Source organism: Thrips palmi, unplaced genomic scaffold (genome assembly GCF_012932325.1).
Source record: "Thrips palmi isolate BJ-2018 unplaced genomic scaffold, TpBJ-2018v1 HiC_scaffold_17, whole genome shotgun sequence".
NCBI lineage: Eukaryota > Metazoa > Arthropoda > Insecta > Thysanoptera > Thripidae > Thrips > Thrips palmi.
Window position 1 is genome coordinate 8,060,733 of NW_023144626.1, and position 21,731 is coordinate 8,082,463.

A 21,731-nucleotide genomic window follows, 5' to 3' on the forward strand; every position below is an offset into this window, starting at 1 on the left:
GAGGAGCACGGGCGTCTTTATTATTTAAAAAAAAAAACAATATTTAACAATAGAACAAGACTACGGGGTGCTTTTAATTATTTTTTCAGAAAGATTTTTTTACGTAACCCGCACTGTAAAAAGCTCTACAAAGGATCCGCTTCATACCTACGAAAAAACTGAAAGCATGGTGAAGATTCTCCTCATTATGGTGAAAATTCTCCACATTAAGGTGGTGCAGCTGACTTCGTAACTTACAGTTCAAAATTCATTGCACCTTACAGATATTTTGTCGAATTTCTTTTGTAATATGGAGAAAATCTTCACCAATAATATGTTGGTGCAGCCTTTCACCGTAAGACATTTAGAGTGTGAATGAACAGTGCGCGTGTTTTCAAGGGAAAAGTCTCGAGGGGAGACGGCCTGTGGCAAGTAAGTGGCCGTGTGGCCGCGTGCCGCCGGCGTGCCGCTGCCGCTGCCTGAATTTCTCATACGGCCGCCGCTCTCGGCGTGCTCGCCGCGCCAACCTCAATAACGGCCTGCACCTGCCGCAGCTGCAGATGGCGCCCGGGAGGCCGGAAGGCGGAAGTGGCGACAAGGGTCGGCGTGCGGTGGTGTTGGACAGCCCGGCTGGAGGTCGTCTGAGAGCCGGGGGTGGCGCAGGGGGCGGTGCGCGGGGGCGGCGCGGGGGCGGCGCGGGGGCGGTGTGGGGGCGGCGCGGGGGCTTTCGGGGCGGCCAGTGCCGCGTTAGACTGTGCGGTGTGCCGTATAGCCAGCCATACGCACAGATCGATACCCAGCGGTCTAGCCGAGGCGGCGTGGCGTGGCGCGGCGTGGCACGGCGTGGCACGGCGTGGCGGTGCTGGGCGCCAAACCACAGCACGGGGGCGGGGCACCCGGAGCGGGGCACCCAGGGGCACCCAGGTGGAAGGTGGGGGAGGGGGCCCACACCGGTAAAGCTACGGCGGTGCATCAATCGCGTTGCAGCTAGTTCACTGTTAAAATCGACATGAGAAATTTTTTCCTATCTCTATTTTTTTGACAAGATAGTACGCAGCGTCTCCCCACGCCACAGTTGTTGCAATGTTCTCTAGCTTTCCTCGACAGCCCTAGTGACAGCCCGGCTGAATGTGATTCCTCGAAATTATGCGTCGGGCCGCGCGGCGGGTGAGAACGGGCAGACGGGCGGGGTGTGGCGGGGCGGGCAGTGTGAAAGGCCCCGGGCCTGCGGCTCCGGACAACACGACACGGCCACGCTGGACGCGCCGGGCGCGCTGGGCAACACGCATTGCGGCGCATGCCATCATTATTTGCGGGCGAGTGCATCGGACCGTTCGGCGGCGTGTAGCTGAAAGGCTATCGGGGCGCCGCGCCGGTTTAATCATTGTCCACCACGCAGTGCACTGCAAAGTGTGGGGCAGTCTGAGTCGCTCAATGGGACTCGAACCGAACGTGTGACCCCACCAATGGATTGCTCTCCGAACGAGGAATCCATTGGTGGGGTCACACGTTCGGTTCGAGCCCTGTTTAGCGACTCTGGAGCGCAAAACGCGTCGAGAGTTTTGGCGCCTCCACCGGTCTTGTCTTCCGACCCACGGTGCAGCGGTTGCCAAGCTGCAACGTGGTCCATTTCTTTTCTTCTTCTTTTTTCTGCATTTTATTTCTTTTATTGGAGAGTAGTTGAATAGTGCAGCGGCGGCGGCTGACGCGGCCCACCCACGCTTCTTCCCTAGCCGTCACTTATTCAGCCCTATCGAGCCTCGCGGCAAGCCACGGCAAGCTTGGCGGCTCCGCTAGCCTCGCGGAAGGCGCATGCCTCTCCTTGCACTCAGTGGCTGCCGCGGCTGCCGGGGCTGCCCAGTCCATCCGCGTTCCTCCTTCCTCCCACGCACGGCGCGCCACGACGTGACAATCGATGACCGCCAACGCCGCCGTCGTGCTGTCGCGTGCGCGGTAGCGGCCCACGCCGCGGCGCGGTGTGAACAGGCCCACCAACAGCTTCAAGAGGGACAATTAGTAGAGCGCCGCTGCCGTGGCCGCGGGGGTTAGGGGGTTGGTTATCTAAACTTCAGAGCATGGTTCAAATCTCAAATTTTTGTTTCATTTTTTTTTGCCGGGGGTGGAAGACGGGGGTGGTAAAGGGTGGGTCTGCCAACATGTCAACATGGAGCTTAGAGCCTTGTTTGCCCTTTTGGCAATGTCGCGAAAACACGCACCTCCCTCCATGCAGGCCACGGCCACGACCCATAATTACTGCTGTCCCACAACTCGTGCTTTTCTTTTCCCTTCCGATAAGGGCGCACCGACAGCGGAGACGGGGGCCGAGGCGAGGCCAGGAAGTCGCTGAGAGGTTTTGTCTAAAAAAAAGGCGGGAGTCGCAGTGCAGCTTGGCGGAGTGACCTACTTGCATCTGCATAGCGGAACCAGCGGAACCAGGTCGCGTATGGAGGGGGATTTCCCCAGCCTCGCAGCGAGCAGCGCCAGGCACACACACACTCTCACACACACACACACACACACATACACACACACACACAAAGTTGGTCAAAGAGTCCTAGTATATATAGGACGAAAGTAGCCGTTTTCGCTGATTTTGGGCGGCCACTGCGTCCGATCTAATTGCGGCCAACGTCCTCCCTCGACGCCCTAGTATTCTTAAGACCCTACTCTTTCATGCCCTGTATCGGGAAGACGTTGACCACAACGATTTTGCCTTTGACCGCAACGATTTTCCGACCAAGTTGGTCAAAAAGTGGCCGAATCTCGGAAATTTGCTGATTTTGCTGACTTTGGGTGGCCACTGTGTCCAATATAGTTGCCGTAAAAGGCCTCCCTCGACGTCCTGGTATTCCTAAGACCCTACTCTTTCATGCCCTGTATCGGGAAGACGTTGACCACAACGATTTTGCCTTTGACCGCAACGATTTTCCGACCAAGTTGGTCAAAAAGTGGTCGAATCTCGGAAATTTGCTGATTTTGCTGACTTTGGGTGGCCACTGTGTCCAATCTAGTCGCTGTTAAAGGCCTCCCTCGACGTCCTAGTATTCTTAAGACCCTACTCTTTCATGCCCTGTATCGGGAAGACGTTGACCACAACGATTTTGCCTTTGACCGCAACGATTTTCCGACCAAGTTGGTCAAAAAGTGGTCGAATCTCGGAAATTTGCTGATTTTGCTGACTTTGGGCGGCCACTGTGTCCAATCTAGCTGCCCTAAAAGGCTTCCCTCGACGCCCTAGTATTCTTAAGACCCTACTCTTTCATGCCCTGTATCGGGAAGGCTATTGACCGCTACTAGTTTGGGAGCGGTAGCCTCACGAAGTTGGTCATGAGGGTAAAAACATAATGATGATCGGGGGCTTTTTGCGGTCTTATCCGCTGGGGCCTTTTGGGGGCCAGTCCGAGCCTGCTCTGCCGGCTGGCCACAATGTTCCAAATCAATTATTTTATCGAAAATTTACTTCAACTAAAACGAAAGAAAATATGACCAGAGTTCGCTGAAACCTTATCCGAGCCCCGCGGGATTTGGGTTTGCGACGTTGCGACCCCTTCCCCCTCCCCTTCCCCTTCCCGCCGTGCTCCCGCTTTGCAAGAGTGAAAAGTCACACCTCCGTATCTGGAATAGAATCAACCAACACCGAGAGGGGCGGCTACACTGCAATTAGCTGCCTCCCCTCAATCTCAGCCTCTTTTAACGGATCGCTTCCCCGACGGCGGTGGGGTGGGGGAAAGGGGGCGGGGGCGTTGGGGCTGCGAGAGGCGAGAGCTGCATTGTTAAAATGGATCCGGAATCGGCATCCAGACCCCCTGCTTCGGCGGAGATAAAATTACGCTGCTCTGTCGCTCTTCCGCCTCCACCTCCCTCTTTCCCGAATCCTCTTTCTATCTCTCTCTCTCTCTCTCTCTCCTCTCTCTCTCTCTCTCTCTCTCTCTCTCCCCGATCCAGCAGCGCCGCCACTGTCCGAGGCCAATCATCTTTGGGGCTTTTATTTTCCTTACCTCACTTATCTCCCCTCGTGCTTCGCTTGGCTGGCTTCGTTTTCCCGGCCCGCCGAGTCCCCCCGCAACCCCGCCGCCGCTCCCTCCAGATCCCTCCAGATCTTCCAGTTCGCCCAGATCTTCCAGATCGGCCGCAGCGGATGGGGGCCACGGGCTAACCAAATTACGCCTCGGGGGGCCGGGGCCCCGGAAAGCCGCATGTTTCCGGGGCCGCAGTGGGCGGGACCTGCTCGCCGACCCGACCCGACCGACACACTGGAACTCCAGACACTCCTCGTTCGGCTCGAGGCTCCGTGAATCGAACACTTGGCGGTGCAGGGCAAAAAATAAAAAACAGACCCGTCCCAATTTTTTTAACAGATGGTTTTTAGCACGGGCGCTAAAAAAATAGCACAGTACAAGCGACCTCAGGTTTCGCGCGGCCAGATGGTTTTGCTGGTTACCTGCCAAGCAACCCCTCTCGCAAAACACAAATTGTGGCGGATATAGCCAATTTTGTTTGTTAATACTGCTAGTCGTGGGCTGGGTAACTATTTTGCAAGCCTTCAAAAAGTTTAGAAAAAAAGCTAAATGCGATCTGACGAACCAGTTGTGTCATCGTCGTCCAGTCCCCCGTCGGGTGGAGGAGATCGCCGCGAGAGTTTCGGGGGCCCGCGCGCGTCGCGCCGCCGCTCGCGCGCGGGGAAATGTAGCATGCGTTTCACTTAGTTGGGCGCCGTCGTTTTGTACAATTGTCTGCCAGGTGGCGGATCGCTTCCCCCGCTGGGGGGTAACATTTACTCCAGGGGCAATTCTGAGTGATTCGTGAGCGCGTCAAGGGTCACTGACGATTCCGTCCTAAATAAAATGTGTCCGTGACCGTTAGACCAGTGGAGTAGACATTATTCGTAATGATTGGGTTTTATCTTTTCATCTCGGAATAACTAGGGGGCAAACAACTTGAGTAGTTCATCAGCAAGATTTGATTGGTTTACAGCTAAGGATTCCTTAAGTTCCAGTAGGCCCTTAGATCCGTTGCTAGAATCGCCCAGCTAACACTTTTTTGCCACACAGTTAAAAAATTAGCTGCGCCTATAGAGCTAATCTTATTGGTGCGGGTGCTAATTTTTTAGCTCTGATGAAAATTATTTTTTTGCGTGTGCCAATGGATTGCCCTGGGAACGAGGAAGCCATTGATACCCCCCATGAGTTTGATTCGCGTCCCATTCGAGGAGCAGAGAGCTGAGAGCGCAGTCGACTTGCTCGTCACCTTCATCCCCACCACCGCGACCGAGCCGAGCGGAGCCGAGACGCGCCGGGCCGGCAGCAGCGGCAGAAAGACCAGCGATGATTTATCACCGGCGAAATATTACTTATTGTTCTGCTCGCGTGCGCTATACGGCCGCGCTGTCGGGGCGCCCCGCTAAAACTCTCATCAGTGTTTCGCCGTGGGTGTGTGGGTGTGTGGGTGTGTGGGTGTGTGTAGGGGGAGGGGGCAGGTCTGCGGGCATGTCGCAGAGAGAGACCGCTCCAGAGACACTCTTTTGTGACGCCATGAGACACTCAGCAGGTTGATTGCAGCACGAAGCTGCGTCTCTCTCTCTCTTCCTCTCTCCTCTTCCCTCCCCCCCCCCTCTCTCTCTCTCTCTCTCTCTCCTCTTTTTCCTCTCTCTCCTCTCCTCTCTCTCTCTCTCTCTCCCCTCCCCCCAACCCTCACACTCACTCTCACCGCTCGGGACGCCCCGCGAGTGCGAGAGAGACAGAGCGACGACATGCCGGTCACGGCAGGACTGGGGACGCATCTCGCCCCCGCCAAGGCGCGCCATGAGATAAGACGTGGGACACAAAGACGCCCTCTGCGGGCATTGGCCCTGGCCCGGGGAGGGGGACAGTACAAAAGCGCTGGCCGCCTCGGAGGACTCGGAGCGCCTAAGTGGTTCCCGCGGCCCGGCCCGGCCGCTCTCCAGGCCCACAAAGGCACGCTAGCGCGCGCTAGCGGGCCTCCTTTTTTTGTTTTGGCTCTTTTCACGCCCGCCCGTGCCTGGCTCTGTTTCATTACGTGTCGAAAATGGGGAGGTGAGCGGCCGAGCACGCAGAGGGCGGCGCAGAGGTCAGGGCAGTCTCTCTCGCACTCGTGGGGCATCCCGTAGGGGTGCGAGCGAGACCGAGAGAGACGCGGTGCAGCGTAGTGCCTCTGTCTCTCTCGCACCCCTATGTAACAGCCCCACGAGTGCGAGAGAGACAGATCGGAGGCCCGAGTCGGCCGTGACGTCATCGAGGTGAGGCTGGGGCACTGGAAGCAGGCGGGACGGGGACGGAGTCCATCGGCACGAGGCGCGGGACCGCCAGGACCTCGCAGGACCACACAGTGGAGTGGATGGCGGCATCGCGGCGTCTGACAGTAACTCGATATGCTGGCCGGGAGTGACAGGACGGGCAGGGCGGCCAGGGCGGCCAGGGCGGCCAGGGCTGCTGGTGAAGCGCCATTTTCCAGAGACAAAAACAAAGCAGCGGCACTCGCAGCCAGCCAGCCAGCCAGCCAGCCAAGCCCTGCTGCCAATCGAATATCCCGTCAGAGAAGGATGAAAAAAGGAAAAAAAAAACAGGGAAGGGGAAGGACGTAGGCTGTACGCCGCGCGGAGTTGGTCTCGGAATTATTTGCCAAAGGCGAGGGCTGAGCTGCCGAGCCATTCCGATCCGAAGGGTCGTTTCGTCGCTGTCGCGGTCTCTCTCGCGCCCGCCCGGGACGCCCCATGAGTGCGACAGAGACAGAGCGACGAAAAGGACTCTTCGAAATCAGCCTGCTGATCATTGTGCTTCGCCACGCCCCGCCAGGCCCCGCCAGATCCATGGGATGAAGCATTGGCACGAAGTGGAGAAGTGGAGGGGGAGGGCGAGCCTGGCCGAGCCCGCCGCCCAATTTATGGCTGTTTGGGATGGATTTCGGGGGCGGGCTTCGGTGCATCGTTGACCGTTGACAAGCCGACAAGCCCTAAGCACCGCGAGTACACTGCCAGTGCGGGGGCGCGGGGCTCAGGAGGGCTCTACGGGGGCCGTGCTGCGCCTCCGCCCCCGCCACTGTCGTCGCTCCGTCTCTGTCGCACTCACAGGGCTCTCCGCACTGCGCGCACGGGTGCGAGAGAGACGGAGCGACGCTCCTCCGAATCGCTCGGCTGGCACTGCCACTGGCAGGGGCACAAGCAGTGGAGGCGACGAGTTCGGCCCAACTCGCCCCGACTTATTCCTCGCGGGACGATATAATTCAAGTGGGAAGTGGGAAGTATAGTTCGGCCAAGTTTTTGACCGAAGCAGCGCGAAGCAGCCGGGCCGGGCGGGAAGGGGACGCCTTGCCCCGCCCTGCTCCCGCCGGACAGGGTCAAAAACCACCTCGATAAAATAGTTTCTCCGAAAATTCGACACGCAGCAAGAGGCAAACTGGATTTTCTTTTTCTTTGGGTCGTGGCCGAGTTGGCTTTATTTGATGTTGTTGTTGTTGCTTCTTCCGTGCAGGGTGCAGAGTGCGCGCCGCTCGCTGCGTCGCCGAGGAAATGCATCGTCAGCCATTGGAATGGTCGTTGGCGATCTCCAAGAAGTAACGGGGAGCGCCGCGTGGCGGGGGGAGGGGGAGGGGAGGGGGGGAGGGGAGGGGAGGGGGAGGGGAGGGGGGGTCGGCGTGCGGGATAGCAGCGCACTTTGCCTGCAGAGCACAAGGCGCTGGGTGGGGTGGGTGGGTGGGCGGGCGCGCTGCTGCACTCAGCAGGCCGATTCCGAACAGTGCCCCGTCGCTCCGTCCCTCTCGCACCCCCACGGACCCCCACGGAACGCCGCGCGAGTGCGAGAGAGAGAGAGAGAGAGAGAGAGAGAGAGAGAGAGAGAGAGAGAGAGAGGAGAGAGAGAGAGAGACGGCGCACCGTTCGGCATCAGTCTGCGTGGGGAGGCCGCGCGGCCGTATCATCCGTCATCCCGCCAAGACGTTCCGTTTCGGCCCTTTGGACGCACACATCTCCGCTCGTCGCTCGGCGGGGCGGGGCGGGGCGGGGCGGGGCGGGGCGCTGCCAGAGGTGAAGAAAACCCTCGCCGCTCGACTCCCTCGATTCGGCTCGGCGTGATAACACCAGTTTGACCTCGATTCCGCAAAGGCGGCAGCGAGCGACGGCAGAGCAAGAGTGTAAGGCCGGGCACTCCGGCAAACAGGCCCCGCGCTGGAGGCTCCAGGCCAGGCTCCGGGCTCCGGGCCCCGGACTCCAGTGCGAGAGATAAACTGGCTGGAAAGCAGCAGACCCGGCCAGCAGGCCTTTCCTACTTGTATTGTATACAGCCCTGGTGCCTGGCGTGGCGTGGCGTGGCGTGGCGTGGCCTCCACCCCTCAGGCACACCGGGGGGAGTGAGTGGTGCCCTGGCTTTATGCAGCGTAGGGCCGGGTCGGCCCGGCAGGGCGCCCTCAGGGTGACGACCTTCAGGGCCGCCCGGCCCGCCCGGCCAGACTGGATCGAAATGCTATCGTTATGACGGGCTCCACTTGTTCCCCATTCTCATCCTGCCAAAGCACGCCGTGTCCGTGTTCACCACGCAGAGCGCGCGGCTCGAGTGCACTCCGTTTAATCCACGCGCGGCCGGCCGCCCTCTGTCTCTCTCACCACAACGCGACCCTCTGTCCCCTCTCACTCTCTCTGTCATCACAAAGCGCCCCTCCATATCTCTCACTCTCTATCTCGGCCCAGGAATTAATTCGCGCTTCGCACGGTCCCGCCCGGTCTGTCCGGTCAGCGCGACGCCATGGCGAAGCCGCGCCAGCACTTTGGAGTCCAAAAGCTCGAAAGGGCAAAAGCGCGGCGAGAGCGCGGCGAGAGCGCGGCGAGAGACCATTTTATCTGTGCCTGGCGGGGCTATGGCGGGGCTGGCGGGGCTGGCGGGGCTGGCGGGGCTGGCGGGGCTGTGGCGGGGCTATGGCGGGGCTGGCGGGCCGGCGCGGGGATGGGCGCGGGGTCTGTTTATGCTCCCCGGCCGTTGCCCGCGGGCCGCGGCACAGAGGCGCAGACACGGAGCCTAGCCGCCCCCATACGCCCCACCCTTTATGCCCGCGGGCCTAGGGCGGCTAGGGCGCGCAGGGCCGCGAGGGCCGCGGGGGCCTAGCGTGGCCAACAGTACTGCCAAGCTGGCGAGGCTGGCGAGGCTGGCGAGCGGGGGCCGTTTCCCGTCAGGACGCCTGCCAACGCCGTCCTCGGCCTCCCCGCCCCACCCCTCCGTGTTTGACAGCGCGCCCAGCGGAGAGCCGCCGCCTCGCTGCTTCGCGCCTCGCTGCTTCGCCGCTCGGCTCGGCCCCTTGCAGTGGAGGGGAGGGGTGGCGTGCGACCGCGATGCGATGCGATGCGGCCGTTGCTCCCCGAGACTGTCCCGTTCCCGTCCCGTCGCCACTGCTACGCTTGCTACGCTGGCCGAGGCCTAGAGGGAGGCCCTGCACAGTGGGCCAGAAGACCGGTGGAGGCGGCCAAAACTCTAGACGCGTTTTGAGCTCCAGAGTCGCTAAATGGGACTCGAACCGAACGTGTGACCCCATCTTTGGATTCCTCGTTCGGAGAGCAATCCATTGGTGGGGTCACACGTTCGGTTCGAGTCCTGCTTAACGACTCTGGAGCTCAAAACGCGTCTAGAGTTTTGGCCGCCTCCACCGGTCTTCTGGCCCACTGTGCGCTGCCGCCGCACCCTGCCGCCGCCCGCCGAGCCGAGGGTAGGCAATCCGACGGCCTCTCTGCGCTCACTGCCTTGCCTGCCGAGAAGAGCAGTTGGTCCCCGCTGTCTCTCTCGCAGCCCAACGGAGTGTCCCGTGAGTGCGACAGAGACGGAGCGACGGAGCGACTCTCCTGAATCGCTGGGCTGCTTTGCCTACCCTCCCGGCCTCCAGGCTGGAGAAGGCTCCAGCTGAGCTCCGGGCAGCTCCGGGCAGCTCCGGGCCCGCGCCCATCTGCAGCCGACTAACTTGTTTGCCCCCATTAAGAGTCCGCGCCGGGCGGGGCGGGGCGGGGCGGGGCGGGGCGGGGCGGGGCGGGGCGGGGCGGGGCGGGGCGGGGCGGGGCGGCTTCCGAGGGCCCCAGTGCCGCCCCCAGCGCGGCCCCAGTCCTCCTCGGCAGCAGCGCGGCCCCATTGGGGTTGAATAAGATTGGTCAGACAATCACTCGAGATGGCCCCGCCAATGTAAGAGGGGCTGCGGGGGCCGCACTCTCTCTGGGCCATCCCCTGCAGCCAGCCATCGGCAGCCATCGGCCATCACAGTGGCGCGGACGGCGCGGAGCGCAGCGAGCGGAACCGGAAAGAACCGCCGAAAATTTTGAACTGGAATTCGCCAGACTTGTCATTTACTCCTGCCGTCTGCTTCCGCTAGCGCGCGCTAGCGTGACGCGGCCTCCGAGGCGCGTAAACAGTTTGAGCCGCTAACAACGTGTTTGAACGAGCGCAGGGTCCAGGGTCGGCCAGCCCTTGTCCTCGGCACAGTAAATAGCGACTCCTTTGACTGCTGTTTGCCGCTGCCGTCGGAACGGGGACCGGGACGGGGACCGGGAAGGACTGCCAGTTGGCTCGCAGCATCCTGCGCCCTTTGACGCACAGCAGCACAGCAGACTGATTCCGAGAGTCGTTGTCGTCGCTCTGACTCTCTCGCACGCATACGGGACGACCCGTGAGTGCGAGAGAGACACGGCGACGAAAACGGCTCTCGGAATCACTCGGCAGTGAACACAGCGGTGGCCGCCGGCGACAAGCTCACTGGGAAAACCCGAGGGAGAACCAGAAACCAGGGCGCAGAGCGACGCGCTCCAGGCACACACATCCTGACGCCCTTCTTCAAGCGTAGCGAGATAATAACACGTTGTAATATGGACGCCACGGATGACACTGTGGAAACAACTCTCATAATCAGTCCGCTGGTCAGCCTGCAGTAATGAATGGGCGGTTGGGGTGGGGGCGGCGGTAGCGGCCGTGGGGGCGGGCGCCACATACGCGCCAACACAATAATTGCACGTAATACTGCTGTTCACACTGTTGCGTCCTGCGTGTTTGCACTCACCCTCCTGTGCTGGCTGTGCGAAGGGCTTGGGAAGGACGCGCCGTAGGGGCTCCTGTGCAGGGCTTGCGTCGAGGCCTGGGTCGAGTGACTGTGGCCCAAACCGTGCCCTACGCTGTGGCTACCGCCGTGGCTAGCGCCGTGGCTGCCGCCGTGGCTACCACCGCAGTGCATGCCGGTACACTGCAACAAAAAGGGCCCCACACACTCTCACTGGATGCTCTGGCAGCGCTGTGTAACACAACACAATACAAGTGTGATGATAAAGCGTGTTTAGATAGTAGTACAGTGTCAAAAAAAATACTTTAGCCCGCGTGATTTACGGCGAGCGACACAAAACTAGGCTCGCGTGGAACATCGCTAGTAAAACGTGTGCAGACCCGGGACGCCTCACGTCGGGCCCCGGGTAATGCTCAAATAATAAGCTAAGTTTAAAACGGAAGCGATACGTGAGAAGCAAGCAGTTAGTGTGGGCCGGTCGGTGCGTGTGGTTCACGTTCCGGGTCTTCATGCGTTTGGGGCTTCTAGGCCTCTCTCTTAGGCTTCTGTCAGGCCTCTGTCTTAGACCTGTCTTAAGCCTCTGTATGAAGCCTCTGTCTTTAGTCCTCATCCTTAGGCCTCGGCCCCAGGCACTCCTGGGGGCCTTTACTCCTTTGGGCACGCCGGCCTGTGCCCGCTTGCACAGACCTCTGCCGCCACAGGGCCTGTGCCGCGCTCTGCTGCCAGGGCTTCCAGTGGGCGTGTGGTGGGGCCCTACCTCTCCGGCCCCACCCCCCGGGGGGCCACCCTACCCCTCCCCGTCCGCCCCGCCCCGACGCCCCTCCAAGCCTTCGCGCCTCGCTCGGCTCGCTGGCGGCAACAAAACGCAGCGGACCACCTCCCGGGGCGTGAAATGCAATAACTGCATTTTCCCCGCACCCTGCCCATGACAGTAATTGTTTACTCATTCCAGCTCTAGAGTGAAACGAAATCGAGTTCGCAAAGAGAAAGAGAGAGAGAAGTCGAGGAAATTAAGATGAAGAAGGGGGCAATAGCAAGTCCCGTCTACACACAACTAAACAACAGCGAGACTAAAGAAAGCCAACAAGACTACAGCAGTGGCCTGTCCCGTTTTTTCTTCGCGGCCCCTGCATCGAGATTGGCACATCGCATCGTGTTTGGAGTTCTAACGAATGGTAACGACAGTGCAAACACACCGCGCGGCCCGCGTCGCCCGGCGGAGGGAGAGAGACAGTGCGCGGGGGCGATGAAGAGAGAGAGCGAAGCCTGGCGCCGGAGCTCGCGGCCGAGGCCGGCCAAGGCCTACCAGCACGCAACCGTACTACAGTGATCCTACAACTAAGCTGAGAACCGCTATCGTGGTGTGCCAACACCGGGTCCGGGCTCGCAGAGCGTGCTACTACACTGGGATTGTAGCCGTGGCCAATTCCACTCAACGGTAACCAACAGAGTTCAACGAAACGGAATGAAATACGAGTCTCCCGTTGAGAGAGCGTTAACGACGCCGCGGCCGCTGCTGCGAGGGAGGCTGCAGCACGGCCCAGCCGACGCTGAGGAAGACGTAGGGAAGTGCAAATTTATGCAAACAGCATTTACACCGCAGCGCCGTGAAAAGACGCCCTCGTGTTAAACAATATCCCCGCCTCCGCCTCTGCCAGACTCTGCAGCGCGCGGCGCGGCGCGCAAACCCGTACAAGAAAGGGGAGGTTTTTGTGGCGTTGGCGCGTTTTTTGCGGCGCCACTGCAGCGGCCGCGCGCCGCGCTGCGCCAAGTCGCGACAAGTGGCGCCAAATTCAAAAGGCATCCCTGCGAGGCCCTGCCTTGGCGACACGGCACACAGTGGGCCAGAAGACCGGTGGAGGCGGCCAAAATTCTAGACGCGTTTTGAGCTCCAGACTCGGTAAATGGGACTCGAACTGGACGTGTGACCCCACCAATGGATTGCTCTCCAAACGAGGAATCCATTGGTGGGGTCACAAGGTCGGTTCGAGTCCCATTTCGCGACTCTGGAGCTCAAAACGCGTCTAGAATTTTGGCCGCCTCCACCGGTCTTCTGGCCCACTGTGCGGCACCCCCTCACCCTCGCTCTCCCTCTTCGGCGAAGAGTCGTTTCGACGCGCCGCCTTCGTCGCACTCGTGGGGTGCGAGGGAGACAGAGCGACGACACGACGACTCTGGGCCGCACAAGTGCAAAAGGCTTGATCCACGCCCCGGCGCCCCCGCGTCCCCGCGTCCCCGTTCGGGGCCCTCGTTATGGACAGATCGGAGCGGCAAAGCACTGCAAAGCAGCACGGACGGGATAAATACGGGGAGTCCGGGGCGCGGCCTGGGCGCAGCCCTCCCCGTCGCCCCTTGCTCGAGCTGTGTGCTCCGGGACGCGTCCGAGTCGACCGCGCCGTCAACTTGAGCACCGCGTCGACGCTGCCCTGGCGGCCCTTGGCCTGGGCTGCCTGGTCTGCCCCGAGCGCTCGCTCTGCCCTTGTTGACCGGTAATGAGCGTGTGCGGAGGCAGCCCTGGCACGGCCCTGCAGCCCTGCAGCCCCCACTCGGCTTACACAGAAAGCAGTCAGCCCCCCGCCCTGCCCCCGCCCCCGCGCGACCCCCTTCCACCCCAGCAATCAGAAGAGCCTCAAAGAGACTAGGGTCTCCGTCCAGGCAGCAGGCCAGTTCTCCTTCTTCCCACCCATCCCCGCTCCCGTTCCCGGCCCCCGTTCCGCGGCCAGAAAAACGAACCGTTAGTCAAGTAAATGTGTAGGCGAGGAGGGGGAATTATTTGCGCTGCCGCTTGACAGCCCTGCAGACTGATTCCGAGAGTCGTTTTCGCGTCGCTCTGTCTCTCTCGCACCTATAGGGGACGCCCCATGAGTGCGAGAGAGACAGAGCGACGAAAAGGACTCTCGGAATCAGTCTGCTGGCGGCCCTAGCGACCATGGCCTCGCCGCGCGCTACCCTTCCCGTTCCTATTTCCAGGCCTTCCGGGTCTCCGCTGCAGCCCGCCTGCCTGCCTGTCTGCCTGCCTGCCTGCCTGCCTGCCTGCCTGCCTGCCCGCCTGCCCGCCTGCCTGCCCGCCTGCCCGCCTGCCTGCCTGCCTACCGCCTGCCTGCAAGCCTGCTGCCTGCCTGCCTGCACTGCCTGCCTGCCTGCTGCCTGCCGCGACTGCTGCCTGGCTGCCGCCTGCCCGCCTGCCGCCTGCTGCCTGCCTGCCGCCTGCCTGCCTGCCTAGAGCCTCTATTTTGAAAGAGAGGTGCCAATGTCACGTGACCTATACGCCTTCTGATTGGTTCCAACCCAACCGATCCCCGAGCCGTAGCGAGCCGAGCCTGAACTCGCGTCTGTAGCGCTGCCAAAGACCGAGAGCCTAGTCCACTTCGGGATTTTTATACTTAATTTTAAAAAAAGAAGTCGTCAAGTGTTTGTGTGTGTGAGATTACTCTACTGGTTTGCAAATCCAAGAAAATATCAACTTGCTCTGAAACTAACGCTATTTTACAAATAATCTTGTAACCAACATACCTCACGTCTTTCCCGTGAAACACAGTGGCATCTACTCTTCTATTCGGGGTTTTCCTGTATTAATTAGTCTGAAATTTGCTTTGCTTACTAAAATACATCGCTCAGCCCATTTGAGTAATTAATAACCCACCTGACTCCTCGCTTTTAACTTGACAGCATTACATTTTCCCGCGTTACTGAGCTCTGCCGCCAGAAAAGTGGGTTTCGACCAATCAGAGCGCGGCGGAGAGTCGTGGTGGGAGAGGTCACGTGACATTGGCACCTCTCTCACAAATAGAGGCTCTCTATGCCTGCCTGCCCGCCTGCCTGCCTGCCTGCCTGCCTGCCCGCCTGCCCGCCTGCCTGCCTGCCTGCCTGCCTGCCTGCCTGGCTCTAAGACCTTACACGCGGCAAACGCTGCATCTTCATCCGGAACTGGCCGGGTCGGGCCTGGGCTGCAGGGTGGAGCTGTCATCTCCGCTGTGAGGAAGGCAAGCAGACGACAGACGACCCGGCGGCGAGACCAGGCGGGGCGCCAGGCGGGACACCAGGCCCCACGGCCCCACGGCCAAGACACCGAGACCCGCCATTCAGACCGTGGCATTTTCCCTCTACCTTTTCCGCTGCATATCTTTTTATTCCTCTGGGCCGCCCTTTCTTTTTATCTCCCCTCTTTTCTTCGCCTTGGTGCAGCAGCGCGCGGGGCGGGGCGGGGCGGCGCGGGGCAAGGCGCGATACAGCACGGAGCAGAGCGCGGCACGCGTGCGACGTGCGATAGTCGAAGAGGGGCGGCTTGCCGGCGGCTTGGGGAAGGGCGGGGTGACATCTTGTACATCTTGTACAGCGCCGCAGCTGTGGTCGCCAGCTCGGGCGGCCCGCCTGCTGCAGCCTGGCAGCCTGGCAGTGGTGTGTGCACAGCCTCACGGCATAATTAGGCCGGGGTGGCGGTGGCACTGCGCTGCAGGCTGTGCCAGGCTGTGCCGCTCTGTCTCTCTCGCGCCTCCACTGGGAGCCGCACAAGTGCGACAGAGGCTGTTTGGAACGAGCCTGCCGCCTTGCGGCGTGCACCGCAGCAAGAACTCGAGCAAGGCTGCCAACGCAGTGTAGCGCAGAACCACCACGCCCCACACTGCGCCCCACACTGCGCCCCACACTACGCCCCTCAGCCGTCACCTTTCCCCTTGTTCTTCATTCCCTTCCAGGACTGCCAGGGCTGAGACAGGTTCGTGGAGCTGGCTCCGGCGCTGTGCTGCTGCGCGCGCCGAGACTGGCTCGCTGAGACCCGCACCCCGGGGGCTCTACTCTACTCTATTCGCCGCTTCGCCGCTCCACTGCGATCCCGGAGTCTCGCCCTTGCCGCTCGTCCGTCTCTCGCCCGTCGCCCTTTTTCCCGCGCCGTGAAGAACTCCCCGCCGCGCTGCCGCGTTGCCCGCCGTCTAATCTGGCTTAATACCGGGCGGCCGACGGGGGCGGCCAGGGCCTGATTGAGGGCGGCCACATCGGCCACCTCCTAGGGGCAGCGGCCGGCGCGGACCTGTGTGACGCTGTGACCGCCAAACTTTCGGACGGAATGCAATAAACTTTTATGGGTGGGATCACCTGCGCTGCGCAGAACTTTGGAAATGGCCCCGACGGCTTCGGTCCTTCGGTCTCGCCGCACCGCGCCATGTGGAAATGACCCGGGAATCGGGAATCGGGAAGAAGGCAGATTCCGAACAGTGCTTCGTCACTCTGTCTCTCTCGCACCCCCGCGGGACGCCCCGTGAGCACGAGAGAAACAGAGGGTGGGGCCCTCATACAGCGTCCAGCATGGCAGCATACACTCTGCCCAAATTGCTCCCTGCTTTGTGCACTTGGCGGTTGGGTATTAGGACTCTCCCTTTGAAAGGCGTGTCCTGGCCGGACGAGCGGCGAGCAGGACTGCCGGCAGGACTGCCGCCAGGACGGCAGGACGCACGGACTGACCCGCGTGACCTTTTGAGAGCTGGAGCCCCGGCGGCCGAGCCCCGCCGAGCCCCGCCAGACCCATAGAAGGGCGACCGGCCAAACCCTGTACTGCCCCCGCCGAGCCATTCCGCGCGTCGCTTTCGAGACTCCGTCTCGTGCACTCATTCAGTCCGGTGAGACAGAGACAGGGCGACGCGTTTTGAGCTACACCAGCGGTACTCAACCTTTTTCGGCTCGCGACCCCAAATTTGTAGCCAAATAGTATTTCCGCGACCCACAGGAAAAATCGTGTTTTCGGCCGACTTTAAGCAGCCTCTGCGTCTGATCCGAAGCGGGCCTTCTTACTTTATCAACGGGCATTTGCTCCTTGGACCTTCTTTTAGCATGCCTTAGTTACGGAGAGTGATTATCTGCCTTAGTTTGGGAGCATTATTGGCTCAAAATTGATGAAAACGGTCAAAAATGCCTTTAAAGTCGGTTTTGCTCAACTTTGAGAAAATACTGCACCCAAACTAAGGCAGATAATCGCACTCCGTAACAAAGGCATGCTAAAGGAAGGTCCAAAGACGAAATGCCCGTTGAGAAAGTACGAAGGCCCGCCTCGGATCAGACGCAGTGGCTGCCTAAAGTTGGCCCAAAACACGATTTTTCAAAGGCATTTTTGACTGTTTTGATCAATTTTGAGCCAATACTGCACCCAAACTAAGGAGGATAATCGCACTCCGTAACAAAGGCATGCTAAAGGAAGGTCCAAAGACGAAATGCCCGTTGAGAAAGTACGAAGGCCCGCCTCGGATAGGACGCAGTGACTGCTTAAAGTCGGCCCAAAACACGATTTTTCAAAGGCGTTTTTGACCGTTTTGCTCAACTTTGAGCCAATACGCTCGGTTCGAGTCCCAGTTTGCAACTATGTAGCTGCTACACAGTTGCAAACTGGGACTCAAACCGAGCGTGTGACCCCCACCACTGGATGGCTCTCCGAACGAGGAATCCATTGGTGGGGTCACACGCTGCGTTCGAGTCCTCCTAAGCGACTCTGGAGCTCAAAACGCGTCCAGACTTTTGGCCGCCTCCACCGGCCTTCTGGCTCACTGTGTGGCGTCAGTCCGCTGGGACGCAGGCCACCCAACCGAGTCCAGCCGCCGAGAAGCGGAAGAGTGGAGATGGCAGAGGGAACGCTTAGGCGAATTAATGATTCAGTTTGGATTCAGTTGGATTGCCTTTACTTATGGAACTGGCCGCCCGGCCGGGCAGGTCCAGCGTTGACCAGCACGGGCCGGGCGGCGGGGCGGCGAGGCGGCGAGGTGGGTTCGCAGCGCTGGCCGACCTGGCGGACACGGTGCTTCCGGGCCGCATCCCCACCCCCTTCCATTTCACGCGGATGATCCCCGGAGCACCCAGCGGACTGACTCCGGAAAAGGCGCCTCGTCGCTCGGCCTCTGTCGCGCTCACGGCGCAGGGGTGCAAGCGAGACAGAGCGACCAAACGATTATTCCAACGGGGCTTAGGCGGACAGGGCAGGGCGGCACAACACCGGCCGCCATACACACCCGGGGCACTGCCAGGGCACTGCACCGCCCGGAAGTCCTTCCCCGGCACGTCGTCGCCGCCCCTGCAGACTGATTCCGAGAGTCACCCCCCCCCCCCCCTCTCTCTCTCTCGCACCAACGCGGGGCGCCCCACGAGTGCGACAGAGACAGAGCGACGAAAACGACTCTCGGAATCAGTCTGCTGTTGGCGGCGTTGGCGTGTTGGCATTCCGCTGCAAAACGACTTGACCGCGGTGGCTTTGTTCTCGGCATAACAGCCTGAGGCGCAGCGCGCAGCCTGGGCTGCTGGGAGCTACTGGGCGGGCCGCGCCGCGCCGCGCGCACCCGACTGTGAGACAGAGACGCTGCCAGCGCGCCAACTCGCCCCGCCTGCAAGAATGGAAATGAAAGCCGCGGGAGCCGGGAGAGCCGACAACAACGATTGCTTTTCGCTACGATGACTCCAAAGTATGGAGCCGCGCTATGCCGCTCCCGCCGCTCTCGCTCTCCGCCGCGCCACGGCCGCGCCAAAACCCGAAACCGGCTCTCGTGGGAACGCAAACAAAACGCCCACGGGGAGGGGAGGGGCAAGTCCGGGGGGAGGGGCGGGGGCGGAGAAATGAATGGGCACTGCTCGACGCCCATGGCGCCCATGGCAGTCCATGGGACAGGGACTCCCCGTGCTGAATCATCCCCGGAAGGACAGGAGCCGCGAAAATAAGGCGAAAAAGGGGATGCCACGGAGAGAGAGGGGGGGAGAGGGAGGGGGGGAGAGGAATTTCTTCCGTCTGGTGCCGCGGGCAGCCCGACCCAGGCTCGACCCGGCCCTGCCCAGGACCAAGGAGTACGGACGACGGAACCCGCTGAGAAATGTAACTTCCTCGGCCGCCTCGCCCCGCCCTGCGCAGCCCTGCCCGGCGCTGCCCGGCGCTGCCTGAACGGGAGGTCCAAGTTGTGGGAGACGCACAGAGCAATTAGGCCACCTCTTTCGTTCCCCCTTCCCACCTCTCTGTCCCCCCGCCCTCTATCTCTCTCTCTTTCTCACTCCACTTCCTCTCCCTCTTTCTCGGCCTCGCCGCCAATTTGGCGACAGAGCCCGCGGGTCCGCGGCACGCTCAGGCAATAAACGGAGCAAACATGACTGTGGCGGCGAAACAAGTTTACCAGTGGCGGCGCGGTGGGGAAGGAGAAATGGAGTTTGGAGTCCATGCATCTGTAAGGCGGTGGACCGGGAGGAGGGGGAAGGGAAGGGGGAAGCAGGTAGGCATGCATAGCAAAACAAACACGCGCAGGCTGCAGGCAAGCAAGCAAGCCCGCCGCTTGCACTTGGAGCGCCAGGCACAGCCAGGCACAGCCAGGCAGCGGGGCTGGTAATAGCGCCAACCAAACAGTACCGTCTAGCGTCTAAATGGTGCACTGCTGCATCACGCGCTGCATTCGAACGTCGAACCCGTCACTCGGACGAGACGTGGACTAAATTGCGGCTGTTCATGCAGACAGTGCAGACTGAGAGTCGGTTTTGTCGCTCTGTCTCTCTTGCACCCAGCGGACGTCCTGCACGAGAGAGATGCAGCGACGAAAGCGACTCTCGGAATCAGGCTACGGACTACGCACAGATCTATGTCTCCCCCTCACCTTGAAGTCCTTCATTCGGATCTCCTGGCGGCGCGGCACGCCGCCCTCGTCGTCGGCGTACACCAGGTTCCGGATCTCGCCGCCGAAGCGCGGCTCGAAGATGACGGACGGCAGCGCGAGCATGGTGAGCTTGTTGTTGTAGAAGGCGGGCATGCCGCCTATGAACACGTCCGAGTTGGACTCGAGCCGGCCGAACTCGAACTCCTTGCCCCTGGAGGCGAGCGTCTGCGTGGCGTTGTCCACCGTGAGCGACGTGGTGTCGCCGGCGCGCTGCACGGCCACCTTGTGCCAGTGGCCGTCGTGGAGGTCGCGGCCCTCCGTCAGGATCTGCGCGCCGCCGCCCAGGTTGTAGCGCAGCCGCAGCGCGCCCTCCACCAGCTTCAGCTCGAAGAAGTCATAGGTGCCGCCGTCGTCCGTGTACAGCAGCAGCCCGTTGGGCGAGTGCGTCTTGAACTCGAGTTCCAGGGTGCCGTTCAGGCCGGCGTTCCACTTGCGGAACTGCGCGAACGACCGTTGCGACCCCTCCAACATGAAGGCCTCTGTCCACGCCAGCAGCACCCAGACCAGCGCCCAGGCCAGCGCGGCCCGCGCCAGGACCAGCCGAGTAGCACCGGCCATCTCACGTCATCCTCACACACACATACGCGCACTCTCTCACACACACGCGCACTCAAGCGGTCACCGCGCGTGAGCCGCTCCGGTGGCGCGCCGCCCGACGCCGCGCCGCATGGCCGGAGCACTTCACGCGGGCACGTGGGGTCGTGGGGGCCCACAGCCCCCGCGCAACGCCCCCATGCCCCGCCGGCCGCAGTCCTGCCGGCCCTGCCGGCCCCGCCGATGCTCAGGTGTCACCTGAGGCGGCCGTGCCGTGCCGCGCCGTGCCGCGCCGTGCCGTGCGTCTGGTTCGCGAGCGCGCGGCAAGACTCCGGGTGCGGCGAAGGAGCGCGCGGGGTCGAGGCGGACGCTACACTAGACTCGCGTTGGGCCGAACCGCCGAACCGGGCCCCGCGACCCTACACTGTTTCCACACGCCCCTCCGCGCGCCCCGGCCAGGCCCCGGCCCCCGACCGCCCGCGCATGCGCCCGCCCGCACCGCCACCCCAGCACGACCCGCCGCCGCCGCCGCCCTCCCCCTTCCCCTCTCTCTCAGCTCGTACTCCCCTGCTTGTGGCTCTCTCTCTCTCTCTCTCTCTCTCTCTCTCTCTCTCTCTCTCTCTCTCTCTCTCTCTCTCTCTCTCTCTCTCTCTCTCTCTCTCTCTCTCTCTCTTTTTGTCTAGTTTTCGCAACCGTTCCGCCTCCATCCCCGCTCTCTCTTTTTGTCTAGTTTTCGTCCGCAATCCTGTGCAACTTGCCTACGCGCCGGCCAGGCGTAGGCAGGCGTAGCCAGGCGGGCAGACGCGCGGCCAGGCGGACAGACACGTGTGCCGTGGGTGAAGGGGGAAGGGGAGGGACAAGGGCCACGGCCGGCGTCCACTTGGCTCTGGGACTGTGCAGCTCGAGTGCAATGTCCCCCGTCCAGTGGCGTGGCTGCCGCGGCTGGCGTGCGCCCCATGCCTGCCTGCCTGCTGCAGCCCACTGTAACTTCTCGTATCGAATTTCGAAACGGCGGCCACAACCCCGGGCCTCCTCGTGTCCCAGAGCGACCAGCACACTGACTCCGAGAGTCGTTCTCGTCGCTCTGTCCCTCTCGGGGGCGTCTCGTATAGGTGCGAGAGAGACAGAGCGACGAAAACGACTCTCGGAATCAGTCCACATTGTCGGGAAGGGAATGACGGGGCTGCTCTGCTTGCTCTGCTCTACGCTCTCGGGGCAAAGAAAGCGCCTGCACTCGTAGGCCAGCCCGGCGTGCCGTCGTGTGCGCGGGACTGCCCACCCATTACCATTACCATTAAGGGCTAGACCACGGCAATCTGCAGGCGCTTCTCAGCGGCGACCGGGAACCGGAGTCCCGCACAGGTCTGGGGACGGGGACCACGGGGACCGCCGTCATTGACGCCAAGTATCGTTTCGTCGCTCTATCTCAGTCGCATTCATACGGCGGTCCGAGGGGGAGCAAGAGAGACAGAGTGACAAAACGATTGTTCGGAATGATGCCCGCAGGCCGCACACCACACA

General features: G+C 61.5%; 1 protein-coding gene across 1 annotated transcript in view; it reads right to left on the bottom strand.

Moving 5' to 3' along the window:
- LOC117643996 (neurexin-1) overlaps nt 1–20,327 on the bottom strand; it is a 56,080-nt gene extending 35,753 nt beyond the window's left edge. Inside the window, exons 1-2 of the mRNA XM_034383183.1 lie at nt 19,617–20,327; nt 11,017–11,196 (exon numbers count right to left, since the gene is read on the bottom strand). Of these exons, the coding sequence (XP_034239074.1) occupies nt 11,017–11,196; nt 19,617–20,234 (798 nt within the window). The 5' untranslated portion in view covers nt 20,235–20,327. The remainder of the gene's footprint in view (nt 1–11,016; nt 11,197–19,616) is intronic.
- Nucleotides 20,328–21,731: the final 1,404 nt, after the last annotated feature.